Source organism: Marmota flaviventris, chromosome 6 (assembly GCF_047511675.1).
Source record: "Marmota flaviventris isolate mMarFla1 chromosome 6, mMarFla1.hap1, whole genome shotgun sequence".
Taxonomy (NCBI): Eukaryota; Metazoa; Chordata; class Mammalia; order Rodentia; family Sciuridae; genus Marmota; species Marmota flaviventris.
This window is the reverse complement of record NC_092503.1, coordinates 99,116,416-99,140,891: the sequence shown is the minus strand read 5'-3', so window position 1 is coordinate 99,140,891 and position 24,476 is coordinate 99,116,416. Positions and strand designations below refer to the sequence as shown.

General features: G+C 32.8%; 1 protein-coding gene across 1 annotated transcript in view; it reads left to right on the top strand.

Moving 5' to 3' along the window:
- Window positions 1-22,717, top strand: part of Hcrtr2 (hypocretin receptor 2) — a 94,911-nt gene extending 72,194 nt beyond the window's left edge. The window contains exons 4-8 of the mRNA XM_027938267.2: window positions 2,929-3,044; window positions 16,532-16,752; window positions 18,850-18,971; window positions 20,405-20,630; window positions 22,663-22,717. Of these exons, the coding sequence (XP_027794068.1) occupies window positions 2,929-3,044; window positions 16,532-16,752; window positions 18,850-18,971; window positions 20,405-20,630; window positions 22,663-22,717 (740 nt within the window). The remainder of the gene's footprint in view (window positions 1-2,928; window positions 3,045-16,531; window positions 16,753-18,849; window positions 18,972-20,404; window positions 20,631-22,662) is intronic.
- Window positions 22,718-24,476: the final 1,759 nt, after the last annotated feature.

Sequence of the window (24,476 nt, the reverse complement as noted above, 5' to 3'; positions counted from 1 at the left end):
TACTGTTAGTCAAACATGGTTCTAAACACTAGGGATTGATGAAAAGCTCTTCTCTTGAATATTACAAGTTATTCTTTGATGGTCTGAAAAAAAAATAGTGGCACTCTTCTATAAGAGTGGCTTATTATGAGGCTTTCAAAGCATTTAAATATGTATTTGTGTGTATTAATTGGAACATTTATTAAAAACATTTGTTAGAGGAGAAGATAATAAAGCATATTAAAGATTCAGGTACATTAAATGGACCCATGAGCTTTGAAACAATGGTCAAATTTAGTAATATGACAGGAATCTATAATCTCTGATTTCAAAGATGGCTTTAAGAACTTCATTTGTTCCTTATTTTTTAGATATGTATATGTGTGTATAAACATATATGTGAAACATACACACCTATACAAAATATTTATTTAGATTGTAGCTGCCACCAAGTGAATAGAGACAAAGATTTTTTAATGGTTGTCCATCTTTGAAATGCTGGTTTCTAATTAGAATAGTCCTCCAGTGAAACACATTTTATACAGCTCCATTGTAGGTTATATATAAGTGTCATATAATGTTTAGAAGACATTGCTTATCTACTGCAGAAAGGTTTCAGAGATATTTTCAATGTACATTTTAAATTTTCAGTGGCATATGTGGGTTTCCTATTGGCCTGTGCTCTCAGCACAAAATGAGGAATTTAAGACTATCATGTTTCCCCAATTATCTATTATAACCTCCTTATTAAAACAATCTATCCTTGCCTGGAAATATAATTTTGCTTGATCAACTGATCTCCATCTCAGTGTTCATTATCATAATATGCATTTACTAGCCAATTACATATTTTTCCAACTATTCATAAGTACACTAAGCTGCAGAATAAGCTTTTGCACCCATCTGTTCAAAACCCAAAACTGTTATCACAGTGATGATATTTTTAAAAAGTTAGCTATAAAATCTACTTTCCTTCCCTCAGTCAATTTAGTCTAATGCAGACATCAGGGCTTCACAGGTATGTAAGCTTCAAAGATAAATTTTTGTTTTCTAATGTGGAAAGCTCATGTGACACTTTCTTCAAAACAAATAAAAGTTCAAAGACACTTAGGTGCCTGAAAAGTGCTGAGGTCACCTCCCAATTCCTTTGAAATTGGCCCACCAAATGCATCTCAGGCTGTAGCACTTCAAAGGGAAATACTATTTGTTATTCCTCCAGTCAGGCTGCTTGAATTCTATCACTTTTTATGTCACTGGCCGGTTTTACAGGATAAACTTGAAAGGAAGTTAGAAACTGATGAGGTAGGTGAGTGCCTTCTGCGCCAGGCAGAGCTAAAAATGACAGCTCAAATTGGTCTCTTAGACCTCCTAGCAGCACATGCATCCTGCTGTCCCTTCAGAAGATTACAGTGAAGAAAAAAACAGAGAAATAAGATATTTTTAGAAGAGAGAATACAGAGAATATTAGACTCAAGTTCAACCAACTCAGGACAACAAACTATGGAATAGAGAATATGGAGAATATTAAATGCATAGAAAGGTTTAAAATATTTTCAGTAAGGATAAAATGGATGATTGCCACATAAATGTTATCCATTATTATGGTCATTATCAGACTTAATGTTGGCAAATCCTGACAATAAATTTCCCTTATCAGAATTTTGATCACATAATTAATCTTTCATCATTCATACCCTTTCTGAAGTAATAAAGAAAATATTTCATGAAGGGGGTAGCATTACCTCTCTGTAATAGTATGGAACTAACCCTTTTGCCGATATCAAGGTCAAAATAAGGCATGTGGTTTTAGAAGGAAATGATAATAACTTTGTTTTGTTAGCATCCACTTACAATTTTATTGAGGTTTTAGGTTTAATATGAATCTTATCTGTGTAATATATACTGTTTTATTTTACATTACAGTTAAAATAGGTATATTTGTGATATATCCAAATACTAGCATAGGGAAAACATTTTCTATAGCATTTAAAAAGTCAGTGGTAGGGCAGAGTGCTTGTGCAGCATGTGCATGTCCTTCATTTGATCCCCAGCACCACAAAACAACAACAAAATAAAAGGTCAGTGATAGAAGTATTTTAGAAATGGTATAATGTTAACAGTAAGCCACAATGCCATTAAGTAACTAATTAATCAACTCTTCAGTGAAATGTCTAATTAGTAATAAACATCATTGGTGTATTTAGATTAAGGATAAATTTTTAAAACCACTACAAGCCTAAAGGAACTCATTCCTAAAAAGTGATATGCTTATAATAAAGAAAAATCCCATGTTGGATTAAAAATTAACTTTAAAAAGCTCTAAAATTCTCATTTTCATTGAAAGTGCATTCATATATTCTTCTACACATACACACACACACACACACATGTTCTTTGTTTTAAGAGAAGTTTTGTATGTGTTACAGTAAGTCAACAAAAAGAATCATCAAATGTTTATTGTATTTATTTTTCCAAAAGTTTTAGACATTTCATTCAAGACAATGGGAAACAACCTCCCAATTTCTCAGGGAATTTATATTCTAATGAGAAGGAATCAATTGAGCTTTTATTCTCTTCCCACTTTAACCAAAGATTTCCTTATTAGGCTTTGATCAAGTCAAGTCCCTTTTTGTAAATAGAAACATAACAATCCCAATTAATGTTTAGTACTTAGCGAAATAAAGGCCTTTCAATAAAGGAATATTTGATTTTGGATAGATTATGGTAGTACAAATTAGGAATGGCTAATAAGTACACAAAGTGAAATCACAACTTCACATTTGGTGTATGTATACATGTATATGTATACACATATACTGAGTAAATTTAAGTAGTTCAATATTGTCAATTATTTTTTATATCTATATGTAATGTGCTGATAAAACCATAAGAAGACTAAATGCAGACTCTGAAGGAAAAATGATTTTATTATTTTAACTTTCATCCCAGGTGAAATTTACCCCAAGATGTATCACATCTGTTTCTTTCTTGTGACATACATGGCACCCCTGTGTCTTATGGTGTTGGCTTATCTGCAAATATTCCGGAAACTCTGGTGCCGACAGGTATGTAATGCCAAATAATTTGCATGTGTTTTCTTTAGGATGTGCTTAAAATTTAAGAATGCATTGTGCCCCATACCATGCTCAGCAAAGGATCATAAAATAATGAGGCCCTAGCCATGGAAATATATGTCTTGACATTTTTTTTTAGAGTGATATGTAGGGAATACCTTAAGTCTTGTCTTAAGGAATTTAAATTTATGGCCAAAATTTAACTTCAGTGATTGGGTTGATTTTTGTCTAGGAATAACATTATTAATTTTGTTCTTTGTGAGAAGAAGCAAATAAAAATTTCTTTAACTTTTCGAAGACTATATCTAGAAGGTAATATTTTAAAATAAGATTTACATTTTAACTAATGGGTTAAATCTCCAACTTCAGAGATCTCATTTTTAGAAGGGTAGAAGAATCAAGTCTCATTTAGATTTTTAAAAACTTTAATAATTCCCAGTTGAGTTATTGCAATCTGTTAGATAATTAGGCTGTGTCGGCGAAGGCTTGTATTGCTTCACTCAAATTATTCACTTACCAAACATTCATCACGGAATGATGCTTTCGAGAAGCTAAAAGCTTCATTTTATGTCACCGAGTAACACATACAAAGGAGCAGAGTCAGATGCAGGATGAAAATCACCTTAATTATATAAGTACAGGGAACCAGAATAAGACATAGTGAAGGGGTATGGAATCTAAGACCTACAACATGTAAGTACTGAAGTATTAAGTTGATGATTTGAATGAAATCACTAACACATACTCGCAGTGGTTTATAAAGGCACAGAAAAAGAATATGGGTCAGCCTTCTATATTTTGTAAGTTGTATCTTAAAATGACACACTTCTTAAAGATGTATTTTTTAAAATGTATTTTTGTCCTTATTTAAAATTATTGTCATTACATTGAGTTTATCAGGTTAGTGAAAAGCCATGCTGCTATTCTGTTTTCTTTGACATATTTTACTGAACTGAAAGAACTTATCAGGACCACCTTAATTTGTTAAAAGGATTTCACAAACCTATTATTTGGTCATTGGGGTTGGGTCTTCATTCATGTCTAATTCGACTCTTGTCATTCAAAGCATTTTTTTTTTTAAGATCCTGTATATACTGATTGGATATGAGCAATACTTGCATCTTCCAAATATGTTGTATAATTTCCAATTTTCTCAATTTTTTGCTAAGAGGCCATTTCTTTTATGACATTTAAGTGCAACCAATAGCAAAGTTTATTAGCATTCCATTCCCCAACCTTTTTATCTAAAAAATCCCAAAATGTGAACCATTGTAAAACATGAGTGGTGATTTTCTTGATCCCAGTGAGTTTCCTCAACATTTTCCACCTACCCATGAAGCCAAGGCCACATATTTTATGGTGTTTTGTTAATGTAGCATCCCACTTCCTGGGGTGTATAATTGTGTTGGTAAGTTTTCACTGATTATTGTGCTATAAAAAGGTGGATGTGGTTTGCAGCAACAGTTCTGTGTCACTCTGTGTTTCATGTCAGGGCTGGGGATTTGCCATGGCTGTGCTCCCATTTGAGTAAACAGTGCTTCCTTAGACATGGCATGTTGGGGCTGAGAGAAGGAGCAGAAAGCTGGAAGAAATGAATAATGTGGCTTAAAATTTCTGTTGTGAGGTGGCATATGTTATGCCTCCTTACTTTTCAATAGCCGAAATGTGTCGTATGTATAATCTTTTTTTTTCAAGTTTTTGCTCTTTATTTTTTTTTAATTGGTTGTTCAAAACATTACACAGCTCATGACATATCATCTTCCATACATTTGATTCAAGTGGGTTATGAACTCCCATTTTTTACCCCAAATACAAGTTGCAGAATCACATCGGTTACACATCCACATTTTTACATAATACCATATTAGTGACTGTTGTATTCTGCTACCTTTCCTATCCCCTACTATCCCCCCTCCCCTTCCCTCTCATCTTCCCTCTCTACCCCATCTGCTGTTGTTTAATTCTCTCCCTTGTTTTTTTTTCCCCTTTCCCCTCACAAACTCTTATATGTAATTTTGTGTAACAATGAGGGTCTCCTTCCATTTCCATAGTTTCCCTTCTCTCTCCCTTTCTCTCCCCCCACTCGTCTCTGTTTAATGCTAATCTTTTCCTCATGCTCTTCTTCCCTGTTCTGATCTTAGTTGCTCTCTTTATATCAAAGAAGACATTTGGCATTTGTTTTTTAAGGATTGGCTAGCTTCACTTAGCATAATCTGCTCTAATGCCATCCATTTCCCTGCAAAATCCATGATTTTGTCATTTTTTAGTGCTGTGTAATACTCCATTGTGTATAAATGCCACAGTTTTTTAATCCATTCCTCTATTGAAGGGCATCTGGTGTATGTATAATCTTGACCATGAAGAAGGGAAGCATTCCTTATTAAATACACAGAAGGTCACAGGGCTATGGGGATCTTTTTTGCAAGCTGAGGGGTGGATAATCTGGAATACTATAGTATAAAGAAGTAAAAATGACAGACCCAAAGGCCAAACAACATGAATTTTACACCCTGACAATGTCACTTAGTAGTTACATAATCTTGTCAATGGCTTAATTTTTTTTTGTGCCTCACTTTCATCTTTAGAGTGGGGTTGTATAGCATCCACCTCACAGATTGGTTACATACATTAGACTAATTAAGGACCTAAAGCATAGAGACTGCTCATTAAATAAAATACCTTAATAGTATATGCTGTTATTTGGCTTTTAAACCAATTCTGCTTATATTTCTGAAATAATGTGTTGAATTGTTGAATAGGACTGCCTTTTTATAAATGAACCTCTTTCATAGCACTTGTAAATTACCTTATAATGACTCTTTTACTGTATTAAATTAAGATAATACACTATAGCCTTCATGTTTGTATCACTACAATTAACAATGCTCAATACATATCTGTTGCTCAATAAATGCTTTAGTTAAAAAATGAGAAGATATGAGAAAGTATTTAGGGTTTAAGTGAAGGGGGACATGGAAGAATACATTGCCCAGTTAACTCAGAGATGTTTTAAGAAAACCTAGAAAAAATTACTGTGGAAGAAAAAATATTCAGTGAGCACAGAGTAATGAAGATATTTTTATTTAGATTGAGATGCTGAAACTGCTCAGTGTTAAGAGCATCCCCTTCCACATTTTTACTCATTAGTGCATTATGCATAATAGAAACTCATATTTCCTTATTTATTTATAAATTAACATTCATTTAAAACACCTTAAGGGTGGTACCTGCCTTGTTACCATTGTATCCCCATTCCTTACGAGATGCCTCACATAGAAAGTATTCCAAAACCATTTTTGAATAAATGAATGACTACCAAGCTCCAAACAATTTATGTCTTCATAACTTAATTAAGCTTATAGTTCACAATTGCATGAACTCTAAAATACTTCAAAATTGTATTAGAGGTTCAGAAATAATCCACATTCTTGTTGATGAACTGTCCTGGTTAGTGCAAACCACATGATTCAGAAGATTGCAGTAAAATGCCTGGGCTGTGAAAGTAAAAACATTTACAAAACAGATTGGAATGGAAAATGGCAAATTCAGCTGAGCTCACTTTAGCAGCCACAATAAAGTAAATTAACCCCAAATGGGTAATTATGTAGAATTCTGCTTGAGCAACTCTCAATTTCCAACTGCTAGTGACTATAAACAGAGTTGTAAGGCATTATGTGTGCCATAGGCTACATCAAGTGAGCCATCAAATGAAGGCCTGTCCTATTTGTTTAAAATTACGGAGATGGAGGGAATCTGTTATATACTTTTGAATTGGTAAGCATAAGATTATTAGTAAGTGAACTGTGTGCCCTTGTTCAACTTTCTCAAGAACTTTAAGCCTCATTAAAAGAATTAGCTATTGCTTTGCTGAAATCAATTACTTACTTTTTTTTTTTTTTTGACAATATGACTTAGAAAACTCAACAGACTGTTCTCTAAAATCTTCTGTTTAAGAACTTCTTAACGTTGGCTTGCTTGGCCCTGTGTGCATAGTGTCAGCATTATTTCCAGTTCTGATCCTTCAGAGAGTTTAACAACACTTCAATCTTCAAGACTGCATGAACTTTTGTTAATTCATCTCATAAATATTTATTAAGCACATACTGTTTCTGGTACTGCAAGAGGCATTTGGGATGAACTATAGTGTATACTTGGGTCTGAGACTATATTTCTACTTTCAGAAGAGTTTGAAAGACCTTCTACTTCCCAGCTCTTTCCTTACCCTCTTATGTCTATTTTTATTTTTTAATATTCTTCTTGGAGAACTTAAAATTAACACAGTAATGTTAAGTGATAACAAATAAGTCTAGTGTGAGAAATAGTCAATCACAATTGCAAGGCAGAATCATGAAGGCAGTAATTCAAGTCCACACCAAGAAATAAAGAGCACCAGTAAAGGTGAATACATAGGTAAATATAAAAATAGTGTACATGTATTTTATCTGTAATTATTTCTTATATCTAAATTAAAAGACACTTGCATAAAATAATAAAGATTCAGTTTATGATGTATAAAGATACAATTGAAAAGAAGGAAGAGGATGAATGTAGCTATATTGGAGCAAACATTTTGTATATTATTGAAATTAAATTGGCATCAATGCAAATTAAAACCACACTGAGATTTCATCTCACTCCAGTCAGAATGGCAATCATCCAAGAATACAAGTAACAGTAAATGTTGATGAGAATGTGGGGGAAAATGTGCACTCATATATTGCTGGTGGGACTGCAAATTGGTGCAACCACACTAGAAAGCACTATGGAGATCCTTCAGAAAACTTGAAATGGAACCACCATTTGAACCAGTTATCCCACTCCTAGTTTTATAATCAAAGGACTTAAAATCAGCATACAACTGTGATTCAGCCACATCAATATTTATAGCAGTTCAATGAACAATAGCTCAACTATGGAACCAACCTAGGAAACCTTCAACCTATGAATGGATAAAGAAATTTGTTATATATAAACAATGGAATACTACTCAGCCATAAAGAAAGATGAAATTATGGAATTTGCCAGTAAATGGATGGAATTGGAGACTATCATGCTAAATGAAATAAGCCAATTCCCCAAAGCCAAAGGCCAAATGTTGTCTGTGATATGTGGATACTATCTCACAATGAGGGAGTTAGGTAGGGAAGAATCAAAGTAACTTGGATTAGACAAAGGGGGAAGTAGGGAATGGAGGGCTAATGGGAATAGGAAAGATAGTAGAATGGATCAGACTTTTACTTTCCCATGTGCATATATTATTACATGACCAATGCAATTCTACATCATGTACAACCAGAAGAATGAGAAGTGATACTCCATATATGTATAACATGTCAAAATACATTCTACTATTATGTATAAGTAATTGGAACAAATAAAAAGAATTTTAAAATCCTTCTTTAGGAAGTATATCAGTTAATTAGCTTACTAAGTTCTACTTTGAAAGTAAAATTATCTAATTGTGCCAACCATAAGGTGATCCAATAAATTTGCCAATGAAAGGCTCAAAATAAAACCAGATTGCATATTCTCAATAATTATATTAAATATAAATAGGTGAAATGTTTTAATCAAAAGGCATAGAATATTAGAGTAGACCAAACCAACCAACCAACAAACAACTTTCTCTGTCTACAAGAGATACTCCTTATGTTTAAAAATACAAATAGGTAAAAAGTAAAATAGTGGAAAAACAATGTACCATGTAAAAAGGACTCAAAAATGAACTGAAGTGGTTATACTAATATTAGCCAAAATAAGTTATAAAAAAACATTACTGGTAAAGAGAAATAATTCATGATGATGAAAGAATCAATTCATCCAGAAGATACAAAAATTATTTATACAAATGGACCTAATAACTGAAACTCAAACAGACCAAGCAAAAACTAACAGTTTTTGTGAAATAAATAAGTAGTTCAACAATTTCAATTGAAAACTCCACTATTCCAGTAACTCTAATGAATAGAAAAAGTAGGCAGAAGATCAAAATGGAATTAGAAGATTGGAATAAGAATATCAATCACTAGACTTAACAAATATCTGCCAAATGTCACCAAAAAGAGTAGAATATACATTTGTCCCAGATGCATATAATGCATGTTTCAAGCAAATCATACGATAGGGCTTCATAAAACAAGCACTGGTACATGTTAACTGACTATAATAATAAAAAGTACAAGTTCCTATCACAATAGAATTATATTATAAAATAACCATGAAAAGTAATTTGGGAGCTAAAGATGTCGCTCAATGGTTAGAGCACTTGCTTAGCATATGAAAGGCTCTGGGTTCAATCCCCAGTTCTACCACACATATACACACAAAAAATGGAAAATTTACATATGTAAGAAAATTAAAATTAAATACTTTGAAATAACCAATAGTTAAGAGAAGAAATTATACAAGGAAAACAAGTATTTTGAAATCAATGACAATTAAAACACAATATACCAAATATGTATATAGAGTTTAGTAAAATATGAACTGAGAGGAAAATTTATATCTATAAGCATCTATTGACTTTCTCACTGAATTCTGCCAAACATTTAAATATTAATACAAATACTTCAAATACTTCACGAACTTTTGAAAATAGAAGACAAGAGAACTCATTCCTTAAGGTCAAGAGAAAGCATACCCTTCCACTAAAACCAAAGAAAACTATATTCTAATTAAATATTAACAGAGATGTCAAGTACTCAGCAAAATATTATCAAACTAAATCCAATAATGTATAAAAGGGGTTGCACATGATGACCAAGTGTGATTTAACCTAAAAATGTAAAGTGGGTCTAATAAATGAAAATCAATCAATGTAATGCATAATATTAATAGGATAAAGGGAAAAACTCACAGGATCATTTCAACAGATACAGTAAAAGCATTTCACAAAATACAACGTTCATGATCAGAGCTCTCAAAAAACTAGGCTAAAAAGAAGTTCTTCAATTTGATAAAGAACAAAAAAGGCTGAATATTGGTATGGCAGAAATTATTACCAAATTGACTTATGGAGTCAATACAATCCCTATAAATTTCTAGGTGTCTGTTTTTTTTTTTTTTTTCCTTTATGAAATAGACAAGTAATTAATACTAAAAATTAATATGTAAATATAATGAACAGAAAATAGCCAAAATGATCTTGTCTAAGAAAAACAAGTTGGAAAACTTACTTCACAATGTAAAATCCTAAGATAGCACTGTAGTAATCAAGACAGTAATATACTACTTACATACAGACAGCCAGATAGCTCCGTAGAATAGAATTCACAGTCTACAAGTAAACCTGAGTATTTATGGTCAATTTATTTTTGTCAAGGGTTACAACATAACTCACTGAGGGGAATCAGTTTTGTCAGCAAGTGGTGCTAGGACAACTGTATAACCACTCACAAAAAAATGGAGTTGGAATCCCCTCACACCATATACAAAATTTAACTTAAATAGAATCATAGGTTGAAATGTATGAGTAACACTAAAATACTTCTAGGAAAAAAAAACAAACAAACATAGGTTTCCACCATGCAGTGGCTCAGGCAAGGAATTCTTAAATATGACTCTAAAACCACAAGCATAAAATGACAAATAAATTAGACATCATCAAAATTAAAACTTTTCCGCTTCAAAGTACATCATTAGAAAATCCACAGAATGTCAGAAAATATCTGCAAATCATTTATCTGTTAAGAGACTTGTCTCTAGAATTTATAAAGAATTCTTATGAATGAACAATAAGGAAAAAAAGTGTGCATAAATTTAAATACAAATTTCTTCTATTCAAAGGTTTTAATAAAAGATATATGAATGGCTAATAAACCCATGGAAAACTTTTCAACTTTATTAATTATTAGAGAAATTCAAACCAAACCACAATATCTATGTTTTCATAATCAATGGGACAGCCTCCCAAATTTTAAAGGATAATTTTGGTTGTAAAAATGTGGAGAGATCAGATTCTTGTACATTGCCATTGCGAATGCAAAATAGGTAGCTACTTAGGAAAACATATTGATAGTTCTCCAAAATTTTAAAGAACTACTATATGACCCACCATTTCAATCCTAGGTACATGGCCAAAAGAACTGAAAACATGTCCCCACAAATACTTACACAACACTGTTCACAGCAGTATAAATAATAGTAGCCAAAAGCGGAAATAACCCAAATGTTCATCAATGAATGACTGGATAAACTAATTGTGGTCTATACTCACCACAGAGTATTATTCAGCTATGAAAAGATATGAAGTTCTGACACAAAACCACAGCATAAGTGATTTTTGAAACATGATACTAAATGAAAGAAGCCAGGTACAAAGATCACATACAATAAAGCTCTTTTCATTTATGTGAAGTATTGAGAGTAGACAAATTTATAAAGACAAAATGATTTGTGCTTACCAAGTGTGGCAGAAAGGGACAATGAGGAATGATTACTGATGAGTTTAGAGCTGTGTTTCAGAATGATGAAAATGTTTTGGAATTAGGTAGTGATGGTGTTGTGGTTGTACAACTCTGTAAGTATAGTAAAAACTACTTATTTCTACTCCTTAAAACCATAAATTTATGGTATGTTCAACCTGTTTCTAAAAAAGAAAGGAAAATTGATTTTTTAAATAAAAAATTAAAAAGATGGAGATTTCTCTTTGAAAATTCTGCTAAATATGTAAGAAGGGAAAAAGAGTTAAATGCAATTTGATAGGTCCATGTAATGAAAGAGTATAATTAAAAACTACCCAAGGTTTGTCTATGAGTGGAGGCTATATCCCTAGAAGTGCAGGAGGTGAGAGAGCCTAGTCAATGGACAATAAATATTAGTTGTCTGAAAGGAGAAAGGAAGTATATTTCTACAAGGAAGAACTAGTACCCTGAATGACAGATAAGGTTGGACCAATGGATCTGGAGATGGTCAGGGAACCCAAAAAAAGGTTTGGGGTTAGCTGAGAAGATCAGTTATAGCAGTGGCAATCCATAAGGCTATTGGCTCTTAAAGTGGGTATTCACTGTGAGAATGAAGTTAACAGAGAAGGGACAACAAACATTGTTATAATCCTTGTTGTTAGAACTTAGCATGTGGATCTTAATTCTAACACAGTAGTGCCAAGTTTTTTATTTTATTTTTTATTGTTTTTGTTTCTTTTCTTTTTTTTAATTACAAAAAGTCATAGAGTTTAATGAGAAAAAGTCACTGGGGTGTTGGAACACAATCATCCTCAAATGTTGTTGAGTGTGGGGAAAAAGAAAAAGTCCCACTTTCCCTGCCAAACAGAGAAATGTGTGGTTATTGTTTCATGTAAGACAGCCAGCACCTGTCAAGTGTCTGCTGCACTCTGTACTGATGAAATGGGTAATGAATCAAGGAACAGGGTAAGGACAAAGGAGACTTGAGACTCCTCCTCCTGGTGCAGTCATTTGTTACATGGTAAGAAAAAGTGTCATCCAAATTCTCAAGACCATCCTAGATACCAGTTTCACTCTTTGCTTCTTTTTTTTTTTTTTTTCACTTGTCTTCTTTTTCTCTCAACAACACTGATTTCTCAGGACCTTTGTTCATGTTTCAAGTTCTGTCACTGTAGTGAAACAGCTTTCACTATAGTCACCAATGATTCTTAAAGAATAATTTCCTAAAATTTTTCTTGCTTGATACTTTTACAAAATTAAACAATGGTGTTCACGGTTTCACTGTCCATATACTCCCTACCCTGACCCTTCTGTATGTCTTTCTGCATCTCTTTCCTTTAAATGGTTATCCTCTCCTTTCTGGCCATTGAATGATTCTGTATTTGGTCTCATGACAATTCTTTGCACTTTTTTAGATGTCTCTTTCCCTAGACACCTTCTTAAAGTGGTAATTGAAAATGTGAAAATCAGACTAGTCCTCTGAATACACACAATTAATACATACACATAAGCACACACTGTTTTGAAATCAGATGATATCAGTTCTCCAACTTCGTTCTTTTAACAAAAATGTTTTGTATTACAGGTCCTTTACATTTTACACACACAAAAACTTAAAAACTGTGTTTCAATTGCTACAAAAATACAAAAGAGTTTGTGGTTTTGAATGGAATTTTTGCATTAAATATATGGATCAATTTTTGAAAAATTAGCATATTAACAATACTAAATCTTCTAGAACATGAATATCTTCATTAATTAGGTCTTCAAACCACATTTAATAGTTTTCAGTGCACATATTTTGTCTGAATTTTATGTATGAATGAAATGTCTATATTATAATTTAATTTTCCATTTGTTTATTACCAGTATAGAGATATAACAATTGATTTTGTGTTCTTCATCTTGCTAAATTCATTTATTAGTTCTGGCATGATTGTGTCCAGATTTTCTTTGTAAGCAATGATTTCTTCTCAATAGAATCAATATGTTTGCCTCTTATTTATTTTTCTTGTCTTCTTATACTGGTCGAAAACTCTTATACAATGTTGATTAGAAATAGTATAGGAAAACTTCATTACTCCCAGATTTATAAAAATGTACTTATCTTTCATCATTTAGTAGGGTGATAGAAGATTGAGAAAGTTTCCTTTTATTGGTTACTGAGAGTTTTTTAAATCATGAATGGGAAATTTTCAAATTCCCATGTTGAATTTTTCAAGTGCTTTTATCTATTGAATTTATCATTTCTATACCATTAATATGATAAATTTTATTAACTGATATTTCAAAGTAAAGTCAAAACTACTGATGGAAACATTCCAAGTGAGCAAACTGAATCATCGTATTTACACATTGCTGATTTGATTTGAAAATATGTTTTTAAGGATATTTTTTTTCTCTATTAATGAGGGATATTTGATTAGTAGTTTTCCTCTGTTATCATTTCTTTGATTATCAAGGTAAGTGCAACCTCATAAAATTTTCTGCACAGTATTGTCTATGAATTTTGTAAGGAATCCCAAAACATATATGTTATTTATTTTTTTCTTGTTGCATAGGATTAATCAATGAATCTATATAGACTTGCAGATTTTTTTCAGCAAGGTTTGTTAAATACTGCACAATCTCAGCTTTGGGTAATCCTTTTTGGGGTACTTTGCCCATTTCATGTAAGTTGGCAAACTTACTGGTTGTTCATAAAAGTCCTTATTCTCTTTTTAATGTTTGTAGCATGTTTTCCCTTTTCATGTAGCTTCATTCTGGTCACAAATACTTTTTCTGACAGTGTAGTTTCCAAAGTCCATCATTTACATGATATTTCAAATTCATAATGGTGGTAATTCCTCTTTTAGGACATAGTTTCTTGTGAAAGATGATTCATAATGTTTAAAATAGTGCTATAAAAGTGTTGTGTCTGTGAATGTGCTCTCCACAGTTAAAGATTATGGAGCCCTGACCAACATGGCAAGGAAAAGACCTTCCCACAAAAGCAGCCTCTCAAGATTAACCTTTCATGTCTTTTGTATCATTATTACTGTTTCCATGTAACTAAACATGTATTCAAAATTTTACTGACTCCCATCCCAAATCACTTTGCACAAGTTTACAAATGAAAAACTTGCATCACAATAGAAAAACATGAGTTTTGATGATCTGACTGCAAATTCTGGTTTCACACATTAAAGATAGGGACTTTGATATAATCCTTCTCAGTACCTACATGATCAAAACCTATAAAATGAGATTATAATCTGATTTAGTTATGAGTTAAGAATCACTCACAATTATTCATTATTCCTAAAATTTAGTTAATGTCAGTAACTCCTAATTAATTTTATGCCAGTTTTCTCTGGATATTCAATTTCTTTGTTCAGCTTGTCAGTGGAGAACAGTTATGTGTCCTCAAAATAAGTTGCAAGATTGAGCATCTTTTCTGTCCTTTGTTTAGGTTATGATCTGAAAAGGGGCATCACTGAATTTTTTTTTAATGACTGCTGGGACCATAACTGTGCTCCCTGTGGTAGATTCTCTTCATGGGAACTGTTTCGGATGGTTTCTATAATCATCAGATGCAGATTGTTGGTTCTCTCCTTCAGGGAAACACTCAATAATAGAATCACAAAAGTTTAAATGATCTCTCTGAGATCATTTAGAAAATAGTTCAAGACCATTTAGCAGGCACTTTGGGGGCTTTCATGCTAGAGTTCTGGAACTTTCCAGCATCCATTGCTGCTTCATCTCAATTGCTTAAAAAAAAACAATGCTTAAAGAGTCACAAAAGAGGAAGGGCTTCTCAGCTCCTATCTTCCCTTAACCACTACATGAGAAGACTGAACTGTACCACCACTGTGTGAAAAGGGTAGTCAACATAACAGGACATACAGAGGGAGGAGGAAAATCATTTATTAGATGTTTTCTATTAAAGTTCAGGTTTTCATTAGCATCATGGACTATTCTTCAAGAGAGAAGATGGTCAAAAGGAGCATCTTTTATTTCTGCTGTGTAGACATCAAAGTAAAATTTTGTTCTCAAATTAAAGATTATCTAACAGACTTTGATCTTGTGGTGTAAAAGCAACAGAATCCATCTAACGTTCATTCTGAGAGACCACAGGGACACATTGGTCTGTCCTGGCGTGCAGCACAGAGATAAAAGCAACAGCTGAATAATCTTAATAGAAGTTAGACAGCCGTATGGTGTGCTTGTTGGCACATTTTCCTCTTAAAAAAAATTAGGCATGCTGAATTTTATTGTTTTGCTCACTAAACCCTATCAATCTTCATGAGCTTATAATTAAGAAAATATTATACTTGGCAGGACTCCCTGCTATTATCAAATAACTTTGAAAAGAAATGGAAAAGTACAAGTTGTATAACTGTTGTTTCAAATTCTAGCTATTTGAAATGTTAATGTAAGACCACAAAGGATTCTCAGTATTTTTGCATGTGTGCATTTTAAAAGGCTGAACTGAAAAATTGGTTTTAAACAATTCCATTACTAAAAATTGTAAACAACAGAGAATATTTGTCTCCTCCGGCCCCCACCCCAAAGATTTGCTTTGTCCAAATCTGCGAAACACAAAACCTTAACAAAAAGCAGTTGATTCTTAAGTCCTCTCTCTTCTTCTGACAGCAGATGGCAGTATTGATGCATGAAAAAAAATCCCTTCACGTTACTTTTTCCTTTACCTGCTAGGGTTTTCTCTGTAAATTTAGTCAAGGGATCTGAATCTAGAATTCCTTGTGGGATGATATGGTTGCCCTTTTCTTAGCATTCTTTCCCCCCACGTTTTGCTTTTCTTTATATGAGAAGATATATTTTCCATTTGCTGTTCTCGGTATGCCTCGACAAAATTATTTTTAATTATTATTATTTTTTCCCTCCAACACCCATTTGGCATTCGAGTAAATGAATGCCAGGAACATACTCAACCTAGCAAATGCTCTGGAGAAACAGGTGCTCAAACTTCCCAGACAGCCAGAGTCTGAGACCCTTTCCTGTGTCTTCTAATGACTTCTCCAAAGTGGAACTTTCCTAAACCAAGTACCAATAAAGAATTCCCTTTCCTTTCAGATTCCTGGAACATCATCTGTAGTTCAGAGAAAATGGAAGCCCCTGCAGCCGGTTTCACAGCCCCGAGGACCAGGGCAGCCTACCAAGTCCCGGATTAGTGCTGTGGCGGCTGAAATCAAGCAGATCCGAGCCAGAAGGAAAACAGCCAGGATGTTGATGGTGGTGCTTTTGGTGTTTGCAATTTGTTATCTGCCGATTAGCATCCTCAATGTACTAAAGAGGTAAAGGACATCAACTATTTGAAAATAAAGTGACTTGACATTTTAATTAAGAACTTTTGTTGTTGTTGTTGGCAAAACCCAAAATCTCCACTTTCTGCCTTGATAGCTTGTCAGGCCAGATAACTCAGTTATGCTGTTGTTACCAGCAGGTAAGGTGAATATCCTTTGAGAGTACATTGACATGTGCTCTTGTTCATGCAGATTCTCAGTTGAATGGCAGACATAAAACAGACCTTTCCTCTAACCTCCTCAAGCTAATTGCTAAGCCTAAGATGCAGAAAAAGTTCTAATGCCAACAAAACAAAACAAAAACAAACAAACAAAAAAACACCTCATTTACAGCTTACAGAGTTCTTTTTTGATGGGAACAAATGGTTTTTGCAAAACTTTGTTCTCAAAGAGTAGCCAATCATGAAAAACTTCTCTCCAAAGGATAAAAAGAGATAAGCTTTTGTTTGAAGCACTAAACAACAACAAAAAAGTAATCAAAACAGATATTATGTGCTGAATGTCTAACCTTAGAAGAGAAAATCCCTTTAAATTACTGAAATAATCTCAAATTGAAGGTTAATAAAAATTAGCACAACATTTTTCAATGGGGGAAAGTATAGAATTTGTTATGCTGCAGACATGACTACTATTAAGTTCAGATAATGGGTCAATATGACAGTAAAAGTGATTGCAAAGGCAGTGGTCTACTCTGAACTTCAGGACCAGTCAACTTTATTGGGAATTAGCAAAAATATTGCAAATAGACAGGTCCCAGGGCTATACTAATTCTGTTTATAATAGACTTCAAACTGAACCTTGAATTGCTGCTTTTCTTTCCTGCTTCAGAGTCAATATCATATTCCTCACAGCTGGGGACTCTGGAGAGCAGCAGCTTTGGCTGGAAACTGACTAAAGGTGGTAGAACCAGCTCCAAAAATTTCTCATTCTCTTTGGCCCTTGTTTTTGATTGCCTAATTGATTTTTCAATAGAGAAAAAAAAGTGGAAAATAAACTTTTGTTCAATAATATTATTTACTGCCATCCCAACCTTAAAGGTATAAGATTTTTGGGTGGCTTTTCCTTGAGCCATATGCTAGATCATGAAAATTGTTTTGCCTTCATATCTTTCCATAATCACCCCTTCTTATTTTTCTTGCTCAGAGAAATCCCATACAAATTTATTCTGAACTTTTGCTAGATGTTGTGTTCTGTTCTTAAGAATGTTATAAGAAAATATGCTATGTTCATGGGTGGGTTTCTTACTCTCTATCTCTCTCTCCTTTATTACCAGTCAAAATTCAACAAAAAGTGGATTTACTGCTCTCTTGGTTGTTCATTTGAATTTCCTATATCTCAGCACTTGTACCTTTTCCTTTCATTATTTCCAAATACTTACTTGTCAGTAATATTTATCTTATACTTCTGAGTTAAATATCATCCTATCCAAGGAAAACAAATAGCTTTCTAAGGAAAAAGTCCAAGTTCAATTTAAAATATTTTCAAGCTTTTGAGTGTTTTCTTTCCCACAAAGTTAAAATGTTTTAAAAAGAATCTTGAAAATCGTTCTTCTCTTTACCACATACATTTTCTTAAAATACTTAGCTCTAGGTTTGCCCTGAATATTAAATGCTTTTTTCTTTCTCTGTCACATACAAAAATATCCTAGCTTCTTTTTCTTGAAACTTAACTTTTTGCGTGATCAGTCAAATACAACAAATAAGAAGTATTACTTAAAAGAAGTGCTTTTTAAATCACAATAGTATGTGAATATCAACAAAACATTGTACAATTGTATTTAGAAACAAAATGAAATAAGAAGGATATATATTCGATTTCTGTATTTTTTTTTTTACCATAAAACATTGCATTTGCCGCCCCTCTGATTTTACTCAGTTTTTGACTTACTGATTGAACCATGGTGTCTCTGTTCAGGTACTGAAGCTATTCTAAAGGGACTCTGCTGTCATGAAATTATCAGTGATAGATACCTGCTCAGAGGACTAGGGGTTAGGCCTACCAAGGGCCCTGCTCACCTTTGAATTGATTATTTAAAATGTGCCTCCCAGAATCACTCTGGATTTTCTGTTTTTGTTTCTTTTCCTACAGAGTATTTGGAATGTTTGCCCACACTGAAGACAGAGAGACTGTATATGCTTGGTTTACATTTTCCCACTGGCTTGTATATGCCAATAGTGCTGCAAACCCCATTATTTACAATTTTCTCAGTGGTAAGTTTTCAACTATTTTTTCTATAAACCATAATTCTAAAAGAGGCTGAGGGATCGATAACCAAAAGTTTGGAACAATCTTGAAGTATGTGAAGAGCTTTGTTGCTACTTGAAACAAATTTTCCTCTGACCTGATTTGCTTGAGTGTCTTCTTTTCTGAGAAGAAACACATTACCTCACTCGTCAGAGAAAATTATCTAAGTGTTTTTTTTTTGTTGTTGTTTTGTTTTGTTTTCTGGTAAATTTAGAAAAAGTGTTGAAATAGGAAGAAAGTGAAATTTGTAAGAAATGAATAACATAGAATCTTGTGTGTCCTACTTTAAACTTAATGATTCACAATTGTATAAAATAATTTTTATCTGTTTATTGTTCCTTTTCCAAATTGTGTGGTCTCACTGACCACAAAAACTATTGTTAATAAATTATACATAAGGTAAGCAACATGTACATACACACATCTATAAATTATTCACTCTACCTATGTGATGCTCATTGTTTGTTTCATTGAAGTCTATGGAAAAAAATATGATTTTAAACATTATTTTAAATAACTATTGTTTTCTTTCTATTTTACCTGCCTGACTTTTATAATTGCATTTTCATTGACTACATCTTTGATTATCTTCTTCTCTAACCTATAAGCTTAATATATGATATTTTTATATGTAAAAATAACAATTCATTTTATTGCCAAGTCAAAGTTCTGGTATGGGTTTAAGAATGAGTTAGGGAAAACAGCCAATAATTGCTGAAACTTGGGGTATCCTGATGCTTTAACATTCATATTCTTATGTAAATACTTGGTAACCCAGCAAAGTTAACTGAGGCACAAAGAAAAGAAGTGATGATTTCCAGCACTGTCATTAGCTCTAATAAAGGTGATTGTTTCATTTCACAACTTTCTAGTTGTCCATCAATAATTTTGATCCAGACTTCTAAAGATTTCCCCCCTTCTGTATTTTCTTCTGATATAAGTTATAATGCTTATAAATGGTTTGATATATTTTCTAGATATTTTGTTGAACTTTTGTGTGCCATTAGTATCTTTTTTAGAATGAAATTGAGGGAGTCATTTCTGTACAATTTGGGCAATGCATAACATGGCTTTCATTATTTTTGAATAAAAATAATGTATCTGAGTATGCCTCTATAGATGATCATTTTTATTGTAATTATATAGTTAAATACAATTAAATTCATAAATACATGGGGTATGATCTAAAAGGAATGAAACAAACAATGAGCATCACATAGAAGAAGTCTCATTGTTACAAGAATCTACCAATAACATTAATTTCCTTTTCCCATTTTTTCCATCTTTGTAAAACATTGCTCCTCATTGGTAATTTGGCTCAGGGGAGTTCCTCAGTTGTACCTTAAGCAGTATTTGTTGAAACGTTTATGCATAATTCCTTTCTCTTTCATTCTCCCAGGAAAATTTCGGGAGGAATTTAAAGCTGCATTTTCTTGCTGTTGCCTTGGAGCTCACCATCGCCAGGAGGATCGTCTCACCCGGGGAAGGACAAGCACAGAGAGCAGGAAGTCTCTGACCACCCAGATCAGCAACTTTGATAATGTTTCAAAACTCTCAGAGCAAGTTGTGCTCACCAGCATAAGCACACTCCCAGCAGCCAACGGGGCAGGACCACTGCAAAACTGGTAGAATATTTATTCATATGACGAGGATACCTGAGTCAAACTATTCTTTTTAAAAATATCTGTAAAAGAAATTTTATTACCCTAATGATCTGAAGCTAAAATTATTCATTGATTTTTTTTAAATAACTTATTGCTCTTTGAAAATAAAAAAAAAAAAGTGAGTTTAAACTAATCTCAACTTTTGACTTGAACATGTTAGAAGTTTAACATTACTGAACTTATTTCAGGCTATTTGACTTTTAGCTTCATGTATTTAAACGTGTGTCAATTAAATGTTTGAACATTTCTAATCCTTTTTATAATCCCTTGTTATTTTAATCTCACACATTCAAATTGGCTGTTAAAAATCACCAAGTATTATTCAGTGATTTTCTTTTGGTTACTAAAAGAGATAGCAATTACTAACTCTTGATTAACAACTACCATATATTAACAACTTCACATTTAAAAAAAAAACTCACAAAATACTATCAATACAATGTGACATCTGAAAGAATATATATAAAATAAAATATTACATTAGAAAATTTATAAACTACCTTTCAAAACCACATAAAATAAGGACTATTCAACTTATTTTCCACTAGTTTACCACTCATTGATGGCAATTTTCTCAGGTTTATAACTTTACTGTTGCAAATATTTCTTCCCCAACATATGACCAGTAAGACAGTATATTAAAATTTTAAAATTGTAGTAACTCCTAATATGTAATAATTTCTGTCTCTTAGGAAAAACTTTAACATTTAAAAGTAAGATAAAATCAAGGTTACAGGGAATAAGGAAGAGGTGAGTGCCTTCAAGAGAGCTGTAATCTAGGCAGGGAGACATGTTGAAGAGCACAAGAGGACACACAACTCAAGGGATGCTACCTGATGTGGCAGTGCTGTGGCACAACTAAGGAGGATGGTCCTCACCAGAAAATGGGCCATACATTTAATTACACTCTCTATGCCAGTGATTTCCAATGGGCTTGTGCTGAGATTCAGGTGGTTAGGAGGAAAGAGAGCCTTGCTGTCAACTCACACATGAACTAAAGGAGTAGAGCATGTGTAGCATAAACAATAGATCTACAACTCAAAGCACTGAGTACTTTAGATTTGTTCTTCTTCAAAAATCTTCTGATTCAAATATTCACCTTGAAATTACATTAAAAGTAGAAGAAGGGTTCATGAAAACGATGCTCTTCATCTCATAGTATATCAGCAAGTCTTCTGATTGTATTAAAACAAGATAGGGACACAATATTTGAGAAAGATTTGGACAGAATATTTTTAGAAGATAATTAATATTTTATTATCTCTTTTTTGCCCTACTCATCATTTTCGGAGAAAAGTAATGCATCCAGATTTATTTTATAATCTTTTGAATTTAGGATTCTGTTACCTTGTGCCTTTTCCTACTCAAAGCAAAAACAACCCTTTTATACAGGTTTATGGAACTACATTGCTAAATATCTCCACTATTATCAGTGCAAATAGTGTATTTTGTACATGTGATAATTTTTTGTCTTATGTGTGTTGCATGAAAGGAGAGTTTTAATTTTCAGATTGGGATAAAAGTTAGCACTTTAAATAGTTTGAGAAAAATCTCAGATATTTTGGTAACATGCCTTAATAGACAAGTAAAGCTCAGAATAAGAGTGAGTATTTTAAAAACTATTAAACCTAGTTCTTACCATTTAAAGGAGAGAGAGAGATTTAAGAGTGAATGGGGGGGGGAGAGAGAGAGAAGAAAACTCAGAGAGGTGGCATTTGTATAACTGATCTGAAATCAGACTTTCTTTGCTCTAAATCAGTGATTCTCAAAGTGTGGTTCCTGAATCAGCATCAGCATCTCCGGGGAACTTACTAAACATGCAAAACCAAAACCTACTGAACCAGAAACCTTGGGGTGGTACCCAGGAATCTATGTGTTAACAAGACCTACAGGTGATTTTCAAGCACCTTAAGATTTGAGAAACACTGCTAAAAATGATACCATTTGGCATCAATTTATTAGCCCTTGTGAAATAAAGTCTCTTACTGCACAGGTATCTACAACAGGGACCACCATCATCACTACTGTCAACCTGGTTGGAGGTCTGAAAGAAGAGGCTGAGTGTCAATGCTGAACCTCACAAGTGTCATCTCACTCAAAGAGATAATGGCTTATAAAACAAGTGCCACTGTGTTATAAGTGCAGTGTGAAAGAAGACCCGTGTCCAGGCACTCATATGCTTATAGTAACCTGAATGACTTGTGTTTTTAACTAAGACTTTCAAATTCTCAGTTTTATTTATTAAAATTTAAGTTTTGTGAAAGCAGATTGTTTTTAAGAATGATCATTGCCTGGAAGGAAAATCATAAAATAAAGCCAGTATTTAAACTCTGGGAAAGGAAATAATGGACCATGTATGTATCTCTCAACATGTGGACCCTGGAACTTCCTAAGAGAGCTGGACTTGTATGGGTACCTTAATAGGACAAATGGTAAAGACACAAGTTTGTAAGCCCTATGAATGTGATGGAATAAAGGGTCAACTACTTACCTCATTATGTGCTAATGACACAAATGAGAAGATTTGTTATGAAGATTGTGTTGGGCCATTTTATGCTATACAATTGAATATGTATCTCTGTTTTTTGTTACATTTTAAAAACTTAATGTAGTAAGATGTCATTGTCACTGAAATTTTATTTTCAATAGGGATAATAATTTTACCTAATATATATTATGTTTGAGCTTTATTATTTCTGAATTACTACAAAACCAGGAAAATCCAGATATTTGAGTCATTCATTCTTGACAATAGATTATAGCAAGTTTGTGAGAAAAATTACTTTCAAATTTCACAAAACATGAAGAATTTCTGGATACTAAATACCTGTCACAAATTGTTGGTAAGTTCATTGCTGTGTTCACCACAATGATATCAAGTTTCACTCCCAGTGTACATTGTTGTAAAGATGATCAAGAAAATCCACATAAAATGTACTCTGAATATGCTTAAATCTGAAACTTCAGAATGGCAAAAACCCCAAAGTTGTTTGATCCAAATTACAAGGAGGGCTATTAGTATTTTGATACTAGTGTAATAATACCATGTTTTGCATTTGGTGTATATCATAATAATATTCAATTGCTTTTCAAAAATATCTGGCTAGTTGTTACAATTTAGAAAGCTTTTTATGAAAGTTAATTTCACAACTGATGACTTTTCTACTTCCTACAAGTCACAAGTCACAACTCAAAAAAATAATAATAATTCCAGCAGCTTATGTTCAAATGGTTCTCAAGTTGCATGAAGCAAAATAATAGTGTTTTTAAGAGCCATTATATAAACAGGAGAAATATTGCTAATTTGTCAATTTTATTACTTTATTTACCACAGAAAATGAAGTACAAAGGCATGAAAAACACTTACTCAAAGTTCAAAGGGACTTGTCTTCTAGATAACTACTGCTACTAATAGGGGGCAAAAGATGCCCCCTGATTTGCCACGTATTCTTATTCTTTAAATTTTCTTTATAAATTTTGAAGTTTGAAGGTCTTTTAAGTTTTCCATGAAATGTGTTTCTCTAGTTATGGTGTTCCATGTGTGTAACATCATGTCAATTGTTCAACAATTATACTTTTAAAAGTTATTTATGCCTGAGTGTACTATCTTCATAGGAAATTTCTTATCAAACCCAAGGTGATTACACATCCGTTGCTGTGAAGAGTACTCATGATGCAGTTTTTTTTTTTTTTTTTCATGATGCAGTTTTTAAGTAAAAACAAATCATATTGAGAATTCTATAATCACATCATACTGCCCTCTCTATTGTAAGAAAAATTTTGTTGTTGTTGATTAGATAAATTGAA